General features: G+C 42.7%; 1 protein-coding gene across 1 annotated transcript in view; it reads left to right on the top strand.

Moving 5' to 3' along the window:
• Positions 1-20,536, top strand: part of DRD3 (dopamine receptor D3) — a 49,002-nt gene that overhangs the window by 4,887 nt on the left and 23,579 nt on the right. Inside the window, exon 2 of the mRNA XM_021934072.2 lies at positions 11,365-11,477. Coding sequence (XP_021789764.2) covers positions 11,365-11,477 — 113 coding nt within the window. The remainder of the gene's footprint in view (positions 1-11,364; positions 11,478-20,536) is intronic.

Raw genomic sequence — 20,536 nt, 5'->3', positions numbered from 1 at the left:
AAACAGATCAGACTTCTTTTGATGATTCAGTCCCTCTTTGCTGTTTCCTCCTGGGTACCAGCTCTTCGTAGACTCTGCTACCAAAGGAACAGACAAAACCCTCAAATGTGTATTTTCCATGTGTCCATGAATAGTACAGAGCCTTTGCCAGACAGATAGTGCAGCAGATCCTGGTGAATTCTTTTGGGGAGAAACATTTATTAAATTTGAAAGTATTTTCAATTGGGAGTACAAAAGAGAGCCAGGAGGTGGTCAAGACAAAACACCCATTTGCTAACAAGGAAATCAGAATGACCATATCTGTTCAAGAAACAGATATTCTTACCAGGAAAACATGCAGTTACTTAAGATGTGATTAAAAAAAAAAAAAAAAACCTGAGTATACTATTAATATTTCTCCTCTCTACTGTGTGTCATTTTAAAGAGATATCCAATGAAGGATCGAAATGATGCTATGATTAAGAGAAATTAAGATTCATCAGATTAATATCTCAGTTAATATTGATAGCAAAAGTGACAGTTAATTAAGTGTGACATATCACGGGAGAGCAAAAACCTTGTACATAGACTGCCTATGCTAATACCTTTGTTAAAGAATGGCTGGGAACTAAAATTAGACTTATTATCTCAAGGGGGAGATGTGAAGAAAGAAAAAAAGAAAATAGAGAAATAAAAAGAAAAGAAGAAAAACAACTAGGCTGGGTAGATCTAAAGGCTAAGGGAATTCTTGAGGAAAAAATATGTATTTATTCTTTCCAGTTAGGATAATCCTAGTGGGAAGGGTGAAGGGTCTTATAATTATCTTGATTTTTCTGTCAACCCAATTAGTCTGAGTCAACCTTGAAATCAGAGACTAGATCTTTATTCTGTATTTCCTGTAGCCTAAACATACTACCTGGCACACAATACATGCTAACTATTATAACATTTGGTATATGCATGATGAAATGAATCTTCTCTGTAATGTATGCATTATATGGGCTGTTCCTGTTAATACCATCTGCCTCTCTATCTATTGTTACAGTCAGACTTTTTGGTGAGAGGACGTTTGGGGATGAGCTATTTGTTATTTGACATCCAACAATAATGAGCCTGAAAAAAAATTCAAAGCATGTGACATTTCTGTTCAAGAATGAGGCACTTAAGTTGCAACCAGCCAATATGAATTGGTCAATGACTCACAGCACTGCCATCATCCTCCTAAAATGTTTTTGTGCATTTCTATATGTTCCAAGGATTCTTAAGTCCTCCAGAAGGATGAATGTCAGAAAGAAACATAGGCAGTGGACCTTCACTCTAATGAGCATTTTTATTCCCTCTAAGATAAAATCAGGTGTTTGGTGTCTGTGACAAAGCCACTCAGGGACATTTGTTGGCTACGTATTTGTGATTATTTATAGGACTCTGGTTGGACCATACTGGAAACCGTTTGTATATACTGGTTTAGGAGACGGACATCATGACTTTTCCACACTAGAAATCCATGGCATCCCCTTCCAGCCACACTTTCTGATATAGTGGTGCTCCTATTCTACTGCTGAGCATAGAGGGGCAGCTGAGACTACAGAAAATGACAGGAAATCTTAAAGAAATCACTGTAGTAGTACCTATAGGTTTTCTTCCATGAGAACAGCTCTGGTGGAGTTCTTGGTTTCTCCCCACAAAAACCATAATACTTTGTCCTCTGTCCAACAGGTTATTTCATGTAGGTATTCAGTGATCAAGATCATAATTTTTACATTTGATCTTAACCAAAAGGCTGAGAAGCAATAAGAGCATGATTTTTAAAATCTACATGCACATCAGGAAGATTTAGGGGAGCAGAGACATCTCCTTACTGGCTTTAGGGCCTCTTTTTGGTCTTACCAACTTGCTTCAAGGCACTGACTGGGTCTTGAAGCAAGTTGGTAAGACCAAAAAGAGGCACTAAAGCCAGTGAAGAATACAGAGGACCAAGTCTCTCTATCTTACATCAGTCTACACTTTTCTTAATCTCAAATGTTTTCCTGTCTTTCCTTAGAGGCAGATGAGGCACCTTAATGAAAGAAAAGAGCACTTTGAGCCCTTAAAATATGGGCTATGGATATATAAATCCATGTGCCTCAAGAAGAAGCAAAGTGTTATTCTCACTAACTTGTCCTAATGATAGTGCAGTTTGAGTAGCTACTCTAGTAATTACTAAATTTTACCTAAGAGCTCCCTTTGGAAAAGAAAAGGGTGCAATGTTGATCACCGAGACTGCTATAGGCTTGAGGGCCCCCAGGATGATAAGATATACATGAGGAGAACACCATTTTGGGATCCAAAGATTCACCAAATTCATAGCCTCATGTGCTTTGATTTGAACACATCCACCTTCTTCAAAGGAAAATTGGCTCATTTTGCCAGACACCAGTATTTATGACGTAGGAATGTTTTGGCTGTAAATATTGGAAATCTTGATTAGTTGTGACTTAATTACATTTAATGTTTTTCAAATAACCAGAATTCTGGAGGAAAAGAATTGTTGTGTTGGTTCAGCTGCCCCATGGTGTCATCACAGACCAGACATTTCCATCCTTCCTCTTCGCCATCCTTGGCAAGCTGGCCTAGTTCTGTATGTTGCCATAGCCCCCTAGCACCATGGCAGTATTCAAAAATAGGATGGATAGGGACAGCAGTAAATGAGAGAGAGAGAGAGAGAGAGAGAGAGAGAGAGAGAGAGAGAGAGCACTTTTCCTGTAGTAGCTTGAAGTATGTTTCTAAGAGATTTCACATAAGCTTAATTGGCCAGAACTTAGTCATGAGGCCACCTTTAGCTGCAAAGGAAGCTAAAAAAGAAAAAATGAAAATGTGTGTTTTATTTAAAAAAGATGTAGGGGTGGGGAATTGCTCTGAGGTAGGCAATGAAGTATCACATTGCCTTTATTGGAATTCACTGGGATGAATGTCATTTCAACACAGTGTCATGCTGCAAGAAAAAGACTCAGAACTGGGAGTCAGAAGACATGGATTTCAGTGCATAACATGGAGGTGACAACAACATTTTCCACCTTGAGCTGATATTAGACACAGCTGTCATCAACTGATAGAGTATTTTGATAACCAAAACTTTTGATCCATAAATATCTCACTTAAGACACTTTTAATTATAAGTTTTAAAAAAGCTTAACTCCAATTGGCTTAAATGAAAAAACAGAATGCATTGACTGTCATACCAGGAACTTTATAAAGTCCTCTGGGAGGGTGGGCTGCAGGCACAGTTCCATCAGGGCACCAGCTCCATTTCCCTACAGTTCTCTCAGCTCTGCCTTTTCCCATATACTGACCTTACCTGCAGGCAACAGGACAAGCTATAGGCCTCACATGTCCACACCACACCATTCACGGCAAGAGAGAAAATCCTTTTCTTAGAATTTCTAGTAGAGGTATCAAGATGTGCTCTGATTGGACTGGCTTGTGGCACATGATTTCCAAATTGAAAAACTGATTTAACACAGGTTATGTGTTTCTTCCTTGGACACTGCCCAGGGATCTCACAGATTCCCAGTGGAATCTAGGGCCTATTTATTGGAAAGATGGAAGAGGATAGTCTGTAAGTGGGAACCACAGTCAGCTTTCATTGGTATCATTCTCATCTTTAAGACACAGAGGAGCCTTCACGTGGGCACACATAAGGGGGCTCACAGGGACCAGTCACTGACGTTCTTCAGTATTCTCTGTCCTCAAGCCTGGCAGAGAAGTTCAGGACAAAAACCAAGCAGGTGACCTCACAGAAGATTATATTTCAGAGGACTCCTGGCTTGGCTATCTGTTTAAATCAGTTTGCAACATTTTCTCAACTTTTCTGAGGCATCCCAAATAGTTCTATCTCAGATTTCCTCTCAAGATTTTAATTTCCTGCTTTACCGTCTGCACTCCGGAGTTTCCTCTCCAAGCACAAACATCTTATTTTGTTCCACTCAGTGAAGCACCTTTTGTGATGTTTAAAGCACTTTTATCAGGATAGAAAGGCAGTACAAGCAGCCAGGGGAACATTTGGAATACTAAACTCAGACTACTTGGGTCCCAGTATAGACAGGAGGAATAACTTGAGGATTAAGAAAGGTAGTCAAGCAAGATAGAACAAGATGAGTTCAGGCAAGGAAACGCACCACAGAAAAAGCAATCGAGGTCGGATGGTGATGAAAGGAAAGAAGAGCAAAATTTTAGGAAGGGAGGAATCTTTGAGTTTGTAATGATATTGATTATTAAAAATAAAGAAGTGAGTTTTTTTAAAGGAAAGTTTTACCACAGCTCAGAAAACCCCAAGTGATAGCAATTTAAGACCTCCCTACTGGAAAACAAAAACAGGAGATTCTCACGGTCTCTTCACCAAACTCTGGATTTTGATAAAAAGTCATAGAATATTAAAGCTGGAAAGGCTTGGAGATTATTTTTGCCATCATTTCCACAGTGTGATCCAACCACAAGAAATTCCTGGCCATATTCTAATGACATCGTATCTCTGAGGATGAGTCTTGGAGTCTCATATTGAAATGAGCTCCTCCATACTTCTAATGCACCTAAACTTTGAGCAGTCTGAGCTAAACTTTCGTTAGGGGGTGTATTAGTCCATTTTGTGGAGCTACAACAGAATACATGAGGCTGTGTAATTTACAAAGAACAGATTTATTTCTTACAGTTCTGGAGGCTTGGAAGTCTAAGATCAAGAGACCTCCATCTGGGAAAGGCTTTCATGCTATCATCCCATGGTGGAAGGTGGGAGGGCAGAAGAGAGGCAAAAGGGGACCGAACTTGTCCTTTTATAAGGAAGCCACTCCCACAACAACATTAATCCATTCATGAGGGCAGAGTCCTCAAGGCTAATCACCTCTCATTAGGCCCCATCTCCCAACACTGTTGCATTGGGGATTGAGTTTCCAACACATGCATTTTAGGGGACACATTTAATTTATAGCATAAGGGAAAGAGAGACTGCTTGTTAAAAATACAAACTGTTGGCCGGGTGTGGTGGCTCACACCTGTAATCCCCACACTTTGGGAGGCTGAGGCGGGTGGACCACCTGAAGTCAGGAGTTCGAGAACAGCCTGGCCAACATGGTAAAACCCCGTCTCTACTAAAAATACAAAAATTAGCTGGGTATAATGGCAGGTACATGTAATCCCAGCTACTTGGGAGGCTGAGGCAGAAGAATCGCTTGAACCCGGGAGGGTGAGCCGAGATCGTGCCACTGCACTCCAGCCTGGGTGACAGAGCAAGACTCTGTCTCAAAAAAAAAAAAAAAAAAAAAGAAACTGTTGGGTCTACCTCGGGTCTACCAAACCAGCATTTCCAGGGCAGCCCTGGAAGTCTAGAGTAGTTATAATGAGCCCCAAGCCCAACTCCCACCTTACATGACTTGTGCAACCAGCTAGACATCTGCTATGACATTTGGGAACCAATAAGCTACAAACCCCCCATTTCACAGATGGAGAAATTAAGATGCAGAGAAGTGAAAAATCCTTATTTATTATTCTGTTTTGCCCCACAGCAACCCTCCCACCAAGAAATACTCCAAATGTGGCAAGCAAAATGGACTGAAGAGGCTAATTAGAGAAGTACTTCTACTTTTGCCTCTTAATTATTTCCAAATAACTAAAAATTCATCTCTTTAGAGTTGGAGTTCTTAATCTGGAGAGTCCATCAACTTGGATGTAAATAAAACTACTCACTTACTTTCCCTGAGATGAAATTTAGAATTTCCTTTAATTCCAAATGTAGCTATCAACCTACAGCAGAAGAAATCTTTAGTGTGACCAGTAGAAATCACAGATTTTTTTTCTCAATTTTTTTAACTTTTTTTTTTTTCCTTTTGAGATGGAGTCTCACTCTGTTGCCCAGGCTGGAGTGCAGTGGTGTAATCTCAGCTCACTGCAACCTCCACCTCCCTGGTTCAAGTGATTCTCCTGCCTCAGCCTCCCAAATTTTGTTTAACTTTTTAACACTCCTTCCTGCACACTGATGATATTTATATTTTCAAACCACATTATGATTGTTGCAGACATCTTGAAACATCACTTATACTCATCGTTACTCTGAAATTATACAAATGTTGGACCTGCCACTAGATCTTGTTATTTAATGAATTATTAAAGAAACACATATATTTTAAATACTTTGATAACTATATTTCAATAAAATTGATATCCTTTATGAACCACTGTATTTATTTCATGCTTTAAAAACATTCTTCTGGCCAAGCGTGGTGGCTTATGCCTGTAATCTCAGCACTTTAGGAGGCCAAGGTGGGTGGATCACCTGAGGTCAGGAGTTCGACACCAGCCTGGCCAACATGGTGAAACCCCTCTCTACTAAAAATACAAAAATTAGTTGGGCCTGGTGGCATGAGCCTATAATCCCAGCTACTTAGGAGGCTGAGGCAGGAGAATCGCTTGAACCCGGGAGGTGGAGATTGCAGTGAGCCGAGATTGTACTACTGCACTCCAGCCTGGCGACAGACTGAGACTCCGTCTCAAAACAAAAAGCATTCTTCTGAGAAGGGGATCATGAAGCTAACAAAATCCACAGGATAAAGAATGCTTAAGAAACTCTGCTTTAGGAACAACCATTTCTGAGGATCATTTTATGCTCCCCTTAACCCCAGACCAGTGTTTCCCAAATCAAGACAATAAGAATCACTTGAGGGACTTATTACTCTGAGTGAGGCCTAAGAATCATTTTGTTTAACAGGAGCATCTGGAGGTTTAGGAAATGCTGCCTTATAATCAGTAAATTTGGGGAATGCTGCCCTAGGCTGTGTCTATTGAAATCAATAGACAAGTTCAGTACCTGAGGACACTTTCCTGCTTACTCAACTTCTGTGTTGCCACAGGAAGTTAGTTACATTCATTAGCAAGTAAGAGTAATACCACCTGGTTTCTGTATAATTCTGAAGTGAGTTATTCATTAGAATGCAGGAGAAAGAATCGTGTCTCTAAAAAGCCTCAATCAATCTGATTTTTTTCACTTTTTTTTTTTTTTTTTTTTTTTTTGAGACTGAATCTTGCTCTATCACCCAGGCTGGAGTGCAGTAGCATGATCTCGGCTCACTGCAACCTCCGCCTCCCAGGTTCAAGCAATTCTCATGCCTCAGCTTCCCAAGTAGGTAGGATAACAGGTGCCCACCACCACACCCAGCTAATTTTTGTATTTTTGGTAGAGACGGGGTTTCACCATGTTGGCCAGGCTGGTGTCGAACTCTTGACCTCAAGTGATCCACCCACCTCTACCTCCCAAAGGGCTGGGATTACAGGCATGAGCCACCATGCCCGGCCTTTTTTCACTTTTATCTGTTTTAATTTCAAAAATCATTTTGCCTTTCATAATCCTCCAACACTTCGTACCTATCTCACCTTCGGTGCCTATCACATTGCCTCATAGCTGTTTTTTAAGTACCTATCTCCTGGGCCCTCAGTTCACCCATACCCATTCATACATTACTTCTGGTAATAGGCACACATTGTATTCTGAGATCCTGGGAACAAAAACAGGTTTGTTTCAATACATCCGTCCAAGCAAAGTATCAGACACATCATGGGCACTCATTAGACCATGGCTATAGGGATAATGGATGGACACACACGAACTCCTCTACCTCCTATGATACTAGAATGGAGTTAAATTGTACACATCTCAGAAGTGCAAGCTACTAACCTTTGGAGGCAGGAAGAGTAATGGTTAATATAAAGGGGTTGAAATTCTAGCTCCTTTTACAAGCTATGTGTCCTTAGGTAAATTACTCAACCATTCCAGGTCTCCATTTCTTTATCTGTAAGTTAGAAATCACATCTACCTCTTCAGGTTGTGATGAGAAAATGTGTGAGAGTTACTAGCATATTCTTGGCACCTAGATGCACTTTATTGATCCCTTACTATTAGTTGCTTGATGTGGAGGATGCCAATAGAAAAAAAAAAAAATTCATTACAAGTCCCATCAATTAGAGACTAATTTTAATGTATAAGCTCCAGGGAAGGCTAAGTGATGGCACCTTAGTGGGAATTATTTTAATCAGCTAATCAGATTGTTTTCTTCTTGACTCTTAGCTGAAATCAAGGAGGGAATGAGAATTTTGATGGCAGAATCAGAAGATGGGAAAAGAGGATAGCCAGAATGGGATGACGGGCCAGTGGGGGCCTGGAAGCCAGAGAACAGCTTGGGGGCTTTGGCCTTTGGGGGCTAAGCAGGAGGGGTATTAAAGAAAACTGTCTGTGTACTTTCACCAGCCCCAAAGGCAGCACGTACTACTGTCTCTTGCACTATTCTTTGAACCCTGGGATAGAGGCAATCAGGAGAGTGTCTCTTTCCCTAGAAAGGAGATGATATGGTCCGCCACACAAAAATCCCTGAGGAGTACCTGGTTTTCTTCTTTCCCCTGGTATCTACCTGCTTCCAACAGGTATCATCCTTCCAAAGGTATCATCCCTTTTCCAACAACTACCCCTCCTCACCTAATACATCCCTATAGCAGGGTGGGTAACAACCTACATTCCAATGCTCTGTCTGCCTGTACTAGCCCTGTGACCTTGGACCAAGTGCTTATTCTTTCTAAGCTTTTAGGTTCTTCCTCTGCAATGAAGATAATAATCCTCTGTCATAGAATTATAATCAGCAATAGAAGTCATGTATGTAAAGTGCTTTGCAGAACACCAGGCACTTAGTAAGCATTCAATAAATGTTAGCTGTTATTATGACAGATTATGTCAGAGGCCATTTATTATTTCAGAATGTATTTTCATGGTTGGGCCCTGCTCTGGGAGTGGGGATGCAGCAGTGAACAAGCAAATCTTCCTGCTCCTCTTGGTGTTGGTTAAGTAACAATAACTCCATCTCTTATCAAGTAAATGTATAACTTGTCTTCAAAAATCTCTAAGAACACATATAATAAAAACAAATTCAGTTTTCAAAGTCTGAAGTTTCAAAGTTATAGAAATTCGTGGAACGGGTCATGTGGATTGGTAACACATGTACAGTGAATTCTCAATAAATGTTAATTCCTATTAACAATATTAGGATATCATGATGATCTCTAGTATTTTATTGAAGAATGCCTTACTTCTCCAGTTATCTTGTAAATTCTTTAAGGATAGACTCTGTAGTACATTTTGTAAAACCTCTCAACACACATGACATACACTCCTACAAAGCAAGTATTAAAAGCTTCACAAGTATTTGCTTTATAAGTGCATGAATGAATGAATGAATGAATATCCAGCAAACACTGAAGTTTGCTGTTATTCTAATTATCCTTTCTCACCTACCCTAGCCCGAAACACACATAAACAAACATGTGTTCACAGTTATGCCAAAAAGGGTTTTTAAAAACATTACCTGCAGAGTAGATATAATGTTGAAATAAAATTTAGCATACAAAATCAGCTTTTGCAAGAAGCTTTTACAGTATGCAACTGTCCTATATAATGAACAAAACCATCTTTTATTCTCCTGGTTACCCTAAATCATTGTGTTATTATGACTCTTTAGATCAGAATTCTTACCTCTCAATCTTTTAAAAGCTTTTTATTCTCAGGATTCCTATAAATTCATATTCAACCTTTATTTATATAGAGCCAATTGGTCAAACTAAAAGAGAGACAGTAAATCCAAAACCAAATGAAAAATATGATGATTTCTTCACTAGTTTTAACTTTTCATTCTTGCTTTTAAACAAAAATCATTAGTCAGGGTTTCTCAAAACAGTCTGGAGATGACCAAACATAGGAATAAAATGAGATGCAAAAAAAGAAATAAATCCAAGGGGAAGAAGTTATTAGGGACGAGGAAGGATAGACGGCCTTTTAGGACCTTGTTTTATTGGGATAAAACAGAAATGAACAGTAAAGTGACCTGGTCATATAAGGAGATCCTTGAATAGAGAATCCAGATGAAGGAATAGCGCTATCTTTATGCACAGTCATTTGGTCAGTATCTGTTTTCTTGTTGAGAAGGCTACTGTACCATTTTTCACTTTCTTGCTCTTAAATGGCCATTGGGCCTATTCAGGAGGGGTATTGTGAATACTTAGCTACAGCCAGAGTCACAAAGCCTGGCAGGTTTCTCCCTGAGAACTAGGGTCCCCAAGAATGACAGCCCACCCCCCCAGGCAAGAAGCTGGTAACTGCACAAAGCCTTGCGGTCCATTGGTGGCCTTTGGTGGACATTTTAAAGGTGACAATCTCCCTGACACATCTTCCTGATTCAATTAGGCTATGCAAAAGTTTTAAAAATAAATAGAAATATACTAGAATATAAATGATGTTACCTAAATTCCTGACTATAAGCATTACTCAGAGGATGTTATGGAGCTTGAAACACATGTATAGACAGATGCATGAGGTTGAAACCATCCTCACGAATTCTGAGTAGTAAACAGAATCCAGCCCTTTTCCCCACCTTTTGGTTTTTGGGATGTGGATGGGGAGGGAGAGTGTTGAAGGTAGTCACATTGGCACAGACTTATTTTATATAGATTCCCATAGATGTTGTTTCAGAATGTTTCCAAGCTTTATAACCTGAAGCCAGATATATTTTTACTTTGGAGGTAAATTTTATGAAAAATGTGTTCTTAACTTATTTCTTGAGTACATGATGAGCTCTCTACTGGGTGAAGGACTTCAGAGAGACAGTTTTGGCACAATGTACGCATCAGGCAGTCACCGAAGTTCTTTTACCACCAGCTGAGCATCTATGAGTAAGTTATCACTTAACCACGAGGAGCATTAGTTGCCTCCTGAGTTTGAACTTCAACAGTGATTCTCAAACCTTGGTATGTACAGGAGTGTTTATTTAAAAATGAAGATTTTAGCTGGGCTTGGTGGTGCATACCTGTATTCCCAACTACTCGGGAGGCTGAGGCAGGAGAATCGCTTGAACCCGGGAGCCAGAGGTTGCGGTGAGCCGAGATCAAGCCATTGCACTCCAGCCTGGGCAGCAAGAGCAAAACTCCCTCTCAAAAAATAAAATGAATGTAAAAAAACAAAAATGAAGATTTACGGACCACAGAGCCAAAGATTCTGACTCAGTAGGTATAGGAAGTATTCAGAAATCTACATCTTTAATAACACCCCACTGTGGACCACACTTTGAGAATCACTGTACTAATTGACTTGGAAGATCACTTCCAGCATTAGCATTCTAACATTCTGTGACTGTGTCCTTTCTTTAGGCAACCAATCTTGGATAGCCTGGCACTCCCTCGATGTTCGTCTGCCCTGTAGGAACAATGGTACACAGGGAGCAGGAGCGCCAACATCTACACTAGGCAGCATAGGAAAGACAATAGGGCTAACTAGGTTGTTGCTCCTTCACTGGGGTAAACACTAACATCCTTGTCTCTGATACCCAGGTGACAGGTGGAGTCTGGAATTTCAGCCGCGTTTGCTGCGATGTTTTTGTCACCCTGGATGTCATGATGTGTACAGCCAGCATCCTGAACCTCTGTGCCATCAGCATAGACAGGTAGGGCTGCAATTCCCCTTCCAGGTGGCCCAAAAGCTGGGGAAGTGGGGAGAGACAGATTTTGCACTTGAGGGTACTGGGGTCACCTCCAAGTAGAACTTGACACTGGAACATTTTCTTTCCTCTCTTTTTCTTTTAAAGTATGGTTTGCCGGTGAGAAGAAACCCCTGCGACAGGAGGGAAATAATGACCCTATAAGCTTTCCTGGCCTTTCTCCTCCTCCGGCTCCCTGAACAGGATTCTGCTTTTGCTTTTCCACCATCCTTTGGGGGCTTTTTGGCTTCCTAATAGGAAGGAAAGCGGGAGGGGGAGAAGGAGGAAAGGTGAGCCGACTGGGGTTGGTAGGAAATTCTGTAGTTGTTTTGTTTGGTTGGAGGTGAGAGATGGAGAGAAGGTGGGAGAGAGAAAGAGAAAGAAAGAGGGGCAGGTGTAGGGATAATTTTTGAGGGGGAGAGAGGAGAGAAGTGGGGGAGAAAGGCAATTTTAGAAAGCATGGCTGTGATCTATGTTTCTCTCATAGAGCTTAGAGAAGCAAGTAAAGAATAGTATGTTTTTTAAAATTACATTTTGGTTGCTGGGGTAAATTGCTGTGATTTTGACTCCTCTCTGTGTGTTCTGCCTGAGTAGCATTGCTTTCTATCCCTGAGAGCACCTGGACTCACTACCCTTGCTCTGGGTCCCTCTGTTTCTCCCTTCTCCCCTCTCCTTTTGTCTTCCTCTCTTCTTTCCCCTTTCCTCTGCCTAAGCCTTAGATTTACCTGGCTCCCCCTCCCCGCACCCCCTCCCGACATCACCAGCCTCACTGAGAGCCCTGGGGTAAAGGAGGTCACTTTCAAGCCTATGGCCCTTGATGCCAGTCAAAAGCCACCTCCCTTTCCTTCTCTGAGTTCTCTCTCTCCCACTTCCCCTTCCACCTCTTCTCCTTCTCCCAGTAATATCATCCATCCACCTCATAACTCCAACAGGTGACCCCAGATAAGATCTGCCATTTATTGAGAATTTATCACATTGTGCTAAGCTTTGACACACATTAGTTCATTTCATCTTCACAATTCTTAGGTACGGTTATTATCTTATGTATTATCTTAGGTACTGTTATTTTATGGTATAAACATTGGCTACCTTCAAACAGGGACCACTGAATTCAGCTGAATACTCTTTGTTCAAGACTCTGTAATGGGCACAGCAGGGAATGTCACAGGTGATCGGTCTTGTAGAAGAGTTTGGGGTGATGATAATGAAGCAAACCAGCTGCAGTCCTCTACTGCTGTAAATAATGTATTCCTGAAAATGTGCACTAAATGTCTAGAAATTATACAAAAGACTTAGATATTAGAGCTAAAAATATTGTAAAATCCCCAACTCTTCACTTTTTAAAACAGCTTTATGCAAATATAACTCACATACCACACAATTCATCCACTCAAAGTGTGTAATTCGATGTTATATTGTTATATTTACAGATTTATGCAGTCATATTCCTATAATTTTTTTTTCAGAGATGAGGTCTTGCTATGTTGTCCAGGCTGGCCTCAAACTCCTGGACTCAAGCGATCCTCCCACCTTAGCCTCCCAAGTAGCCAGGATTACTGGCACACACTACTGCACCTGGACCCTTCTTTTTATTTTTATTTTATTTTATTTTATTTTATTTTATTTTATTTTTTGAGATAGAGTTTCACTTTTGTTCCCCAGGCTGGAGTGCAGTGGTGCGATCTCAGCTCACTGCAACCTCCACCTCCCGGGTCCAAGTGATTCTCCTGCCTCAGCCTCCCGAATAGCTGGGATTACAGGCATGCGCCACCATGCCTGGCTAATTTTGTATTTTTAGTAGAGATGGGGTTTCTCCATGTTGGTCAGGCTGGTCTCGAACTCCCGACCGCCCACCTCAAACTCCCAAAGTGCTGGGATTACAGGTGTGAGCCACTGTGCCTGGCCTACCCCTCTATTTTTAAACACACTCTTTAATGGTATTATTTTCAGCATTGTGGACATATTCTTTAGCTTTCCTCTTGGTTGGCTAGCCAACCAAGTCATATAAATAAAAAATAATCCAGTTAGCTGATTGGTTTGCAGGATCACCAGAGGAAAGGGTGTTCATATTCATTTTTTGATTATTTTTCAAAATTCCCATTTCAGTATGTAAAAGGAAATGTGAGGCTGTTGCTATACAGGGCACAACACTGGGCCAACTGAGGGGGCCTGTGCTATGACCTCTAGAAAAGGCAGGCTGGAGATGCCACAACATAGTGACAGAGAAAGCATTATGAAGGTTCCAGGATGACTGAATCAGACTGTGGGAATGTGAAAGGGCTTTATGGAAAAGAGGATCATGCTTTGGAGCATGAGAAGGATATGGGGCAACCTGGGAAGAGATGAAATTGAAAAGGGGGATTGAGGCCTGGTGTGGTGGCTTACTCCTATAATCCCAGCAATTTGGGAGGCCGAAGCAGGTGGCTCATTTGAGGTCAGGAGTTCGAGACCAGCCTGGTCAATATGGTGAAAACCCATCTCTACTAAAAATGCAAAAATTAGCCGGACATGGTAGTAGGTGTCTGTAATTCCAGCTACTCAGGAGGCAGAGGCTGGAGAATCGCTTGAACCTAGGAGGTGGAGTTTGCAGTGAGCTGAGACTGTACCACCACACTCCAGCCTGGGCAACAGAGTGAGACTCTGACTCAAAACAACAAGAAAGAAAAGGGAGGAAGGAAGGAAGGAAAGAAGGAAGGAAGGAAGGAAGGAAAGAAGGAAGGAAGGAAGGAAAGAAGGAAGGAAGGAAGGAAGGGAGGGAGGGAGGGAGGGAGGGAAAGAAAAAAAGAAAGAAAGAAAGAAAGAGAAAGAGAGAAAGGAAGGAAGGAAGGAGAAAGAGAGAGAGAGAAAGAGGAGAAAGAAAGAAAAGAAAGAGAGAGAGAGAAAGAAGGAAAGAAAGAAAGAGGAGAAGGAAAGAAAAGAAAAGAAGGAAGGAAGGAAGGAAGGAAAGAAAGAAAGAAAAAGAAAGAAAGAAAGAAAGAAAGAAAAGAAAGAAAGAAAAAGAAAGAAAGAAAAGAAAGAAAGAAAGAAAGAAAGAAAAGAAAGAAAGAAAGAAAGTCAAGCAAGTCATATTGTGGAAAACATTGAATGCCAGGCAGTGGAGGTAATTCTAACTTTTATGCAATAGGCCAAGGAGGCACTGAGGAATTTTGAGTGGGGGAATGGCCACTGGGGCTTTAATTCTGGGGGAATAATTTTGATAGTGCTATGAAGGACCAGTTAGAAAGTGCAGCAGAACTTCAGGTAAAGGATCATAGGATCCTAAAATAAGTAGGAGGCAACAAGAAAGGAAAAGTAGGGGAAATTTTGGGGAAAAAAAAAAGGCAAAAGTAGGGTCTATAAACAAGAACCTCTTGAATATGAAAGATTAGGAAGAGAAAGGAGTCAAACAAAACACAAGATTCCAGGAGAAAGATGCTGTCAAGAAGAGATCACCATGTCAAGATGCTTTGACGCTTTAATGGTTTAATTTTTAACATCTGGCACAATAGGAACAAGTGGACTAGCCAGGAAGTAATGTGATCTGGAACTCAGGGGAGAAAGCAGGGAAGTAGTTGGAGATTTAGGGAGGTTAGCACAAAGCTTAAGATTATTAACTTGGAGTCAAATAAACATGAATTATAATCCTGGCATGGCCCCCTACTAGTGGTGTGGCTTTGGCAAATTCCTTAAATACTCTAAGAAGTTGGAAATTGAAGATAATAACAGCACCAAAGAATTGTGAAGATGAAATGAGTGAATGTGTGTCAAAGCTTAGCACAATGTGATAAATTCTCAATAAATGGCAGATCTTCTTTGGGGTCACCTGTTGGAGCTATGAGGTGGATGGATGATATTATTGGGAGAAGGAGAAGAGGCAGAAGGGGAAGTGGGAGAGAGAGAACTCAGAGGAGGAAAGGGAGGAGGCTTTTGACTTTCGGGAGGAGGCTTTCAGAAAGGACATGAGAGAACGGGACAGGGTTCGCTTTGTGAGGAGGGAGAACTGTGTAAAGAGAGTCCCCTCAGCCCTCCTAGTTCCTGAGCCTCCTCTCTTCCCTCTTGAGAACGTGCCTATACTCTCCATCCACACATATTCACATGCACTTAGGGCTGTGGGTGAGGTTGTGCAGGTTGTGCCCTGCACAAGGGTGTGGGAATGAAATTCAGCCATCACTCCCTTTTCCAAGCCTAGAGTTGGCCAGAAGAGGGTGCCTTTCTACAATCTGCCAGCCAGGAGAGGGTGCCTTTCTCTAATTTGCACAAGAGCACCATTTTGCTGGCAGCAGCCATGCTTAACGCACACTTCTAGTTCTTACCATTTAAAACGCAACCAACAAGAGTAACTTTGAGTTGGCTTCTGTCCCATATAGGAAAACTCTGAGAATACACAACACCTACCTACCTGAAGGAACCGGCCATGTCTTAGATCCCAAGCGAAAAGGAAACTCCCTTCTTGGCTCATATTTCTATATGGGCCAATGAATTCTCACCGAACCTCAAAATGGAGCCCCCTCCTATTCTAGAAATGAAAACAGGCCTTGGAAAAGCTGGGTTCATTATTCTTCACAGCAGTTTGCGGTACATAGCATTACATTCTGTTCATGTGATGACAAATAGCTGGTCAATTCATTAAAAATGCAGTCATTCATGCAGACCTTTGGTCTTCACACAATGCCAGTCACCAATCTGACAAACTTAACCAAATGGATTCACTAGTTTTTGGTCATGAAGCCCTGGTCTATAATAATGCTGTGGAAAGAGATAGGAAAGAAAAGGAAATGATAAAAGGGTTTTTGAAAGCAAGTAATACTATTGTCATTAGATTCGTAGGCATAGCTCTGATGCTTGGATTAATGCTGCCTTTTCTTTTTTAAAAAGCAGAGTGGGAAGTCCTCTGAGCACAAGCCCCTACTCCTTTAGCTCCCTGCCTCCCCAGGGAGCCAGCCCCCCTCCCATCACATCCTGGGTCCAAACTAACTCAGGGAGAGGGCTGAGAATGTGTCAGAAGAGGAGGACACGACCAAGTGGTGAGAATCAGAGTCCTCCGAGAGGAGCCCAGGAATAATGCAGCCAAATTCATTCACCAGGGAGTTCTTTAAGTGGCTCTCAAATGGCACCCATCACACAGGCAAGCCTCCGCGTCTTTGCAGCGAGCACAATAGGTACCAGATGAGTCACAGGCACCTTGGATTTTTAGTTTGCATCTAAATAAGCACTTTATATTTGCAAAAGGCTTTCCAGTCATTTGCAAAAAGCTTTCTCCTTCAACAACTCCAGGAGGGGAGTCCACAGAACTAAAGATTTATTGAGCCCCCTGTCTGACCAAATAAAAGGTGGTGAAAAGCAGCCCTCACAGAACTCTGGGGCTCATTAAACCCAGGCAGGGAGTTAGAGTCAGACCTTCCCACCCAGGCTGGCCTCTTTCCTCCTGGACTGCTAGCTTCCTAAAGAGTAACCCTTGTCAGTACACACACATACACACACACACACATGCACACACATACATCTCCCACCCCGGGACAGGGCTCTGAGATAGAAATCAAATTCTGCAAGGTACTGAGACCTTCAGTAAGTGACAAGCCATATAGATCCCGCTCACAGAACCGGAAGTCAGAAGGGACATCACAGTTACCTCATTTGAGCAGAAATGCTAAAAGCTTGCATGAAGTCCCACAGCCTCTTAGCACAGGTATGGAACTAGAAATGGAATCTCCTGACTTTCCACCAGCACTCTATTACAGTAAGTGACACCTTCATTGGTGAAGGTGAGGATGGGGCACCAAGGCAAGGGCCTCTGGCCACGCTGGCAGCTCACCTTTATAGGTACAATTTTCTTGGACTAAATGAGGCACATTTCCTATGCCTTCAATGGCCTGGCTACCTCTGTGCTAATGCTAACTTACATGAGTCTGGAAGCAACAACAATAAAAAGTTACCATTTATTTAGCATGTACTATGTGCCAGACACTAAGAGCTCTTCATTCATTATTGCTAACCCTCACGACAACCCAGAGAGAGTGATGTATTAGCCTCATTATATAAATAAAGGTGCTGAGACTAGAATGGGTAGGTGAGCTTGCTGAGATCACACAACTGGCTGGTGCAAGAGTAAGGGTTCAGGCTGCCTCTATTACAGCACACTCCCTTACTCAGAGATGCTGAGCTGTGAGTCTGGCTCTGGGTTCCCTAGCTATAGAGTCACACTGCCTGGCTAAAAATCCAGGCTCTACAGTTTAATAGCAATGTGACCTTGGGCAAGTCAATTAACCTGTCAGAGCCTCAGTTCCCTTATCCGTTTAGCGGAAATAATAACAACTACCTCAAAGGGTGGTTAGGATTCAATGAACTAATATTTGTAAAGCACTTCAAATAGTGCCTGTCACATAGAAAGTGTTACGTACTTTTTTGGTGGATAAACCAATTTAAAGTTCCCTGACATCAGGAGGAAGGGGAAGATAACCACAAACTCACTGATATTAACAACCACTGATCCCTTGAGCTAGCACAATAATAATGACAACAATAACAATATTAATACTGTCTTTTAAATGTTTAGTATTAATCACTAGGCACTGTGGTTTAAAAAAAACATGTTTACAGAGAAAATATCATTCAATATTCATTACAGCCTTTTCGGGCAGAAATTATTATCCCCATTGTACAGATGAGAGAAAACTGACTCTTAGAAAAAACAAACCACTGGCCCATGGTCACACAGTTCAGTGGTAGAGCTGGGATTCAGAGCTGATGAGTCCGCTTCTCATGCCCGCGGATTTAATCACCAAGCACACTGCCAGTGCTGGAGTCAGCGGAGTCATCCACATCAGAAACGGCCCAGGGAGCTAAGACCTCAGACACAAGGGGAGGGGCCCTGGCTCAGGGTCTGCAGAGGCGGCACGCACAGTGCGAGGCTGGCAGGTCCGGGCCCGGGAGTACCGCCGCGAGCGCAGCGGCCAGATGTTCAGAGGCGGCCCTGGGCCAAGCCTCTCTCTCCCGGCCAAGCCCAGCCCAGCCCTCCGGGTGCTTTGGCGCGGCCCTCGCCCGCAGTCGGTCACGTGCAATCGCTCCCAGAGGAAGTCAGAGGCTAAGCGGTCGGCCTGGGTGGGAATGCAGGGTCCCTGCAGGGCTCCAGGAACCAGGGCGCCGGGCTTTCCCTCTCTGCCTCCCCACAGAGCCTGGAGAGCCCCCAGGTGAGCAGTGAACTTCTCACCCCAGCCGTGCTGGCAGAGTTCTTGCTGCATTATAGTGCCCTCCGATGGCCAATTCCGGTAAAGCCTCGCTGTCGCAGTCGGCTTATGACAAGCAGGGACCTCATTTATTCTAACAGTTTAATCATGTTTTAAAAAGAGCAAGAAAAAAATTAATGTAACAGTGTTAAATTGTAGTCTTGTCTCTTATTTCTTTTCCAAGTGAACAGAAATCTTCGTCACAGAAATTTTCCGTAACGCAGACTTTCTCAAAACCTGTCTAATCATAAGATGCACTTGCTTGCTAAAAATACACATTTCTGTTCTCACTGATATGTGGGAGCTAAGCTATGAGGATGCAAAGGCATAAGAATGATATAATGGACTTTGGGGACTTGGGGGAGAATCCCCAAGGAGGAGATTCAAGAGAGGACTTGCATCAGATGGAGGGGAGCGTGGCGAGGGATAAAAGACTCCAAATACGGTACAGTGTATACTGCTTGGGTGATGGGTGCACCAGGATCTCACGAATCACCATAAAGAACTTACTCGCATAACCAAATACTACCTGTACCCCAATAACTTATCGAAAAATAAAACAATTTTTAAAAAGAAGAAACAAAAATGCACATTTCTTGGTTCCACCTCAGAAATACTAAATCAAAATCTCCAGAAACTAAGCCTGATATTCTGGTGGTGGTGGTGGTGGTGGTGGTGGTGGTGGTGGTGGTGGTGGTGGTGTTTTGAGAGCGAGTCTCGCTCTGTCGCCCAGGCTGGAGTGCAGTGGCGCAGTCTCGGCTCACTGCAAGCTCTGCCTCCCGGGTTCACGCCATTCTCCTGCCTCAGCTTCTCGAGTAGCTGGGACTACAGGCACCCGCCACCATACCCGGTTATTTTTTGTATCTTTGGTAGAGACGGGGTTTCACTGTGTTAGCCAGGATGGTCTCGATCTGCCGACCCCGTGATCCGCCTGCCTCGGCCTCCAAACGTGCTGGGATTACAGGCCTGAGCCACCGCGCCTAGCCGATATTCTGCATTTTAACAGGATCCCCAGGCAATTAATAGAATCAAGCTGATTGAGGAAACTCAGCTGTGGGCGCACGCACTGCTCTGCAAGCACTAACCACCCTTGCCATGCTGACTTGGCTGAGGAAGCCCCTGTCCCCCACAAGAACTCAGAGAGCTGTCGATGCCCTTGAGAGGGAGGAGGGCACTCAGGAGAAACACACCTCAGAGGTGGGAGACTTGGCTCTGCCACAATTTGCTGCAGAACCTTGGGTTCATAATTGACATCTTTGCGTCTCTGCTTCCTCCTTTATGCGACAGAGCCAAAGTTTCCTACACTTGCTGGCTCACTTCATTAATGGAGCCTCCAGGGAGTTGCTGAACGTTATAGCATATTTAGGAAAGTATATGACTCTCAGTGGTCTGCTGAAGCCAGCTTATCATGGCTAGCAAGAGCTGATTGGCAAAATTTTAGAAACCTTTTGAGTCAGTTATTAAAGCTTTGGTGGTAGCTTAAAATCGGCCATGGTGGGAGTATTTACGCCACAGAAATTGGCAAATATTACAAATTAGGGCTCTTTGTAAACTACAGAGCCTATTGTTAGCGATTTGCCAGCACACCACTGAATACACAGAAGGGTCAGGCTCTTTTACATCAAAGGACGTTATGCAAGTGGAAGGCCTGGAGAAAGCGAGTTACAGTATTCCTTCCCCTCGCTATTCGGTCATGGCAGCAACAGGACTCAAGGCTCAGCCCCTCCTCCAAGGTTCCTCATAGTTACCGCTAACAGCGAGGCCCTTGTAGACATATTGGACTGGAAGCCCAGCAGAGTCTAAAGCCCTGAGGGGAGCCAGAGG

Source organism: Papio anubis, chromosome 2 (assembly GCF_008728515.1).
Source record: "Papio anubis isolate 15944 chromosome 2, Panubis1.0, whole genome shotgun sequence".
In the NCBI taxonomy this organism is placed as follows: domain Eukaryota; kingdom Metazoa; phylum Chordata; class Mammalia; order Primates; family Cercopithecidae; genus Papio; species Papio anubis.
The sequence above is the reverse complement of the archived record's forward strand: the minus strand, read 5'-3'. Positions and strand labels throughout refer to the sequence as shown.